This window comes from Gopherus flavomarginatus, chromosome 1, assembly GCF_025201925.1.
Source record: "Gopherus flavomarginatus isolate rGopFla2 chromosome 1, rGopFla2.mat.asm, whole genome shotgun sequence".
Taxonomy (NCBI): domain Eukaryota; kingdom Metazoa; phylum Chordata; order Testudines; family Testudinidae; genus Gopherus; species Gopherus flavomarginatus.
In genome coordinates this window covers 367,454,301-367,458,762 of record NC_066617.1, presented here as the reverse complement: position 1 = coordinate 367,458,762, position 4,462 = coordinate 367,454,301, and the positions used below count along the sequence as shown (strand labels likewise).

The 4,462-nt window shown below is 47.0% G+C and overlaps 1 protein-coding gene across 1 annotated transcript; it reads right to left on the bottom strand.

Annotated features, from left to right (window-relative positions):
- Positions 1 to 2,796: 2,796 nt before the first annotated feature.
- On the bottom strand, positions 2,797 to 3,765 carry LOC127037313 (olfactory receptor 51G2-like). Its single transcript, XM_050928904.1, has one exon. It carries the CDS (start codon positions 3,730 to 3,732, stop codon positions 2,797 to 2,799), a length of 936 nt encoding a protein of 311 aa, XP_050784861.1. The 5' UTR covers positions 3,733 to 3,765.
- Positions 3,766 to 4,462: the final 697 nt, after the last annotated feature.

Here is a 4,462-nt window from a genome sequence, read left to right as displayed (position 1 = left end):
TGAAAAATTGGAATGGGTGCAGAAAAGAGCCACAAAAATGACTGAAGGGCTGGAGAAAATGCCAGACAGTGACAGACTTCAAGGGCTGAGTTCGCTTAGCTTACTAAAAGGAAGGCTTAGTGCTGACTTAATAACAGTGTACAAGCACCTTCACAGGGACAAAATACCAGCTACTAACATGATCTTTTCTGAAGCATGGAAGAGCCAATGGATTGAAATTGAAACCAGACAAACTGAATGTGGACCTGAGGCACACATTTTTAACAGCGAGGATGACTAACCACTGGAACAAACTCCCAAGGGAGGTGGTGGAGTCTCCTGCTATCTCCAAACCAAGACTGGATGCCTTCCTGGAAGATATGCTTTAGATGAACACAGGTTATGAGTTAGTCAAACAAGGTAATTGGGTTCAGTACAGGGGTAAATGGATGAAATTCTGCAGCCTGTAATAATAGAATAAGTCAGACTAGATTCTCAAACTTTTTGATTGTGTCCCCACTTCTTTGTGTCTATAAGAGTGTACGCACCCTCCTACACACACCACACAAATGAATATACTGATACATGCAGGGGCGGGGCTTCACTTGAATCAGTTGTGCTTTTTTTCTGTGGCATGAATGATGCAACAATCCACTGTAATAAGAGCAAAACAAAACTGAGATTGTGGTCCCTGCTTACAATGAAATGTGCACACCCTGCCGTAGCCAATGGATTCACATACAGATGGCACCGACTTTGTATCATGCTGTGCAAATTTAACAGAAATCCATCAACATGCATGGTGCCACCTAGAGTCAAATGCACAGCACCCTCTGAGGACTGGATGTATCTGGAGGAATCAGTTTTGCTAGTTATTCACTTTTGTGGGTAAAATGTTCACAGTCTGTTTTTTATCCTAAACCTTCTCATGCCCCCCGCCCACCGGAATACATTCCACACACCCTGAGGGTGGGGGGTGAGAACTTCTGGACTAAATGATCTAATGGCTCTTTCTGGCCTTAATTCTATGATGCTATGAATTATTGTCTTGAGTGGATCATTATGTTGGATCCAACTTGAAGAAGTTGCTTCTCTGAACTCTGATAGGCACTCAAGGGTAGATGCTGGCCAACAAGAATCTGGATTGTCACAGAAAAACTAGGATATATGTCTCTTTACCCTCTAAACCAGGTCCTTTCTTGTCTTGGGGGGAATCTCACAATTGTCCCAGTCTTCGAGCTGGGAACAACCCCCCATCTCTATAAAACGCTTATCACCAAACAGGTCCAACTGGACATCTCAATCCATTCCCTTCGGTGTTTGTGACCAGAGCTATATAGTCACCCCCAGTCTCCTTAAAACTAGGAGGTTTATTAGCAAACAGCACAAAGCATTGGAGAAAATGATTATAAAATACCAGGCAGCTGTCACACATCTACACTCATCTATCTCATGGATCACTACAGGCTAAGTTAGACAGGGTTTGCTCTGGAAATAGAGAACCAGAACTGGCCCAACTTACATTCTTTTGGGATGCCAAAGAGCTCTTAAAACCCAGCCCAGTTTTCCTATGTCCTGAGATCATCGTATCATCTCTTTGCCCTTTTCTTATGGAAGCAGCCTTTGCTGAAACCTGTGTGAGCCTGGGCCCAGTCACCATAGTGCTCAGCCATGTCCATGTTACAGGGTCTAGGTGTGAAACTGACCTTTGCCCTCAGATTGCTGCCACAGACACCACAGTGCTGGAGTCATGGGGCTTCCCAGAAACCAGCTGTCATAGGAAGCTTTGATAAGAAGCCTTTTATAGACAAATGTAAGAGATGTTGCTCTGTGGAACCCTGACACAGCCCTGATCTTAGGGTCCCAGAGGATCTGAGCACCTGGAATGTATTTATCCTCCCTACACCACTGTGAGGCAGGGCAGGGCTATTATCCACCTGTGCAGAGGCTCAGAGACAGCCAATGGCTCCCCTACAGTCACACATGGCAAAGGAATCAAACCCAGCTGTCTTGAGTCTCAAGCAGTGCCCAGACCACGGGACCAGACTTCCAGCCATCTGAGTGGTGACAGGCCCAGCTGGATTCTCTGCTGTGCCAGCAGAACTCCCCCAGTGCTGCAGAGAGTGAGGATGGCAAGGAGCCAGTTACAGGGATTTGATTCGCTGGCCTGTTCTCCCTCTACCTGAGCAGAGTTCAGAGCAGCCTGCGGGCTGGGCTTCTCTCTCAGGTCCTTGCAATGACTGACTCTCAGCCTGGGATACTTAAAATAGGAGCCCCCTCTTTGGGGTCACATTAATTCAGTCTTCTCCAAAACACGAGGTCTCCTAACCCCCAGCCCTATCCTCCTCCTTAACTCAGGAGTCCCCCACCACCCTGCTAGCTGGGTCCAGCATTGGTTCAAACTTCTCACAGCACTATTCCTCTTTTTCCCCTGAAGCCCCGCCCCCATCCCATCTCTTCCCTCTAAGCCCTGCCCCCTGCTCCTCCACTTCCTCTGATGCTCCGCCTCCCAGCCAAGCCAGACTTGGGCCATAGTAAGAGCTGCCCCAGCAGCACAGGTTGCTGTGGGGAACCCTGGACTCTCCACTTTCCCTGAGTTGTACATCCTGGGTGGGGGTGTAAAATGTAGAGGGTCTGGGGCGCCTCACAGTGGCTCTGGCTCTCTGGGCAGCTCGTACCACAGCCTGACTCTGGCTTCCGGCCTGGAGATATGACAGAGGGAGGAACCTCAGGGGAAGAGGATCCAGCATGGAATAGGTGACTGTGTTTTTTGTTTCCTGTGTGTCCAGCCCTGGAGACGAGTAATGAACTGACCCTTCACTTCACAAATGCCCTGATTATCCTCTCACGAAGGTGTTTGCTTTTCACGCTGTACACGATTGGATTGATCAGGGGTGGGACAAGCAGGTAGAAGTAGCCCAGGACCATTTGAAGCAAATGAGAAGAGCTGTTCTCAAATCTGTGTGTCACAGCCAGGCCAATTTCTGGCATATAGAAGAGCAGGACGGAACAGAGGTGGGAGATGCAGGTGTTCAGGGTCCTGAGGCACTCCACTTGGGACACGATGTTCAGCACTGTTTTGAGGATCATCACATAAGAGAGGAAGATGAGCAGCGAGTCCAACCCCACTGTTAAGAGTGTAGTACACAATCCATACATACTGTTGACTGTGATGTCCGAACAAGCCATCTTCATGACCTCCTGGTGCACGCAGTAGGAATGGGAGAGGACATTGTCTCGACAGTATCGGAACCGTTTCAGGAGAAAAGGGAGTGGGAATATAACGACCACTCCTCTTAGCATAAACGCCAGTCCCATCTTGGCTATTCTCTGTGGAGTTAAGATGGTAGCATATCTCAGTGGGTTACAGATTGCGATGAAGCGGTCAAAGGCCATCAGCAACAACACAGAGGATTCAAATTTTGTAAGCAAGTGGATGAAGAACAGCTGGGCAAAACAGGCATGGAGGCTGATCTCCCTAGAGTTGAACAAGTATATGCCCAGTATCGTCGGTATGGTGACTATTGATAAGCCAAGGTCTGTGACGGCCAACATGGAAAGGAAAATGTATATGGGCTCATGGAGGCTTGCATCTATTTTTATAATGAACAGAATGACTGAATTTCCTACTATTGAAATAACATACATTAAGCAGAAGGGGATAGAGATCCAGAGATAGACATCCTCCTGTCCAGGTATCCCGCTGAGAAGGAACACTGCAGAGTTGAAGTTGGTGTCATTCTCAGCTGACATAATGTACTGGGCAGGTTTGAGGAGTTCTGAACTTTCCTTCCTGAAAGGAGAAAGAACAGGGGACTAGATGTTATTTAGCGAGACATCATTCTACTCTCAGAGCAAGTCTAGAGACTCCCAGAAGCTCAGTGAAGATCAGCAAAAACATATCCTTGGATCCAAGGATAGGAAGACAGGCACTGCCAGACTGGATCAGACCTGCAGTCCATCTAGCCCAATATCCAGTGGCCAATTCCAGATGCTGCAGAGGAAGGTAGAAGAAGCCCTGCAATAGGCAGCTATGAATAACCTGCTCCCAAGGAAAGTTTCCCCCTGACACCTACTAGTTAGACATATTTTGTGTGAATCAAGGAAGTGTATATCCCTTCCAAGACTCTTTTTTTAAAAATCCTCATGACTGTAATTTTCTGGTTACCCATATAAACATCCTATCTCTCTTTGAATCCTGCTAAGCTCTTGGCCCCTTCGATATATTGTTGCTGGGAGTTCTGCAAGCTAGGCAAGCACTGTGCGATTTTACAATTGTGACCTTCACACAGACAGCCTTTCTGACTCTTAACTTCTGAGTGTGGCCCATTGTACCATGACAGGTGTATAAACACATGGCAAGTGTGTGGTGAAAATGGTCATTATATTTTTCTGTCCTGCACTGAAGCTATTTAGAAATGTGCTTCATTGCCTCATTATATATATTCTTTATTTGCTCCACTCCTGTGAGTTCAAATTATGC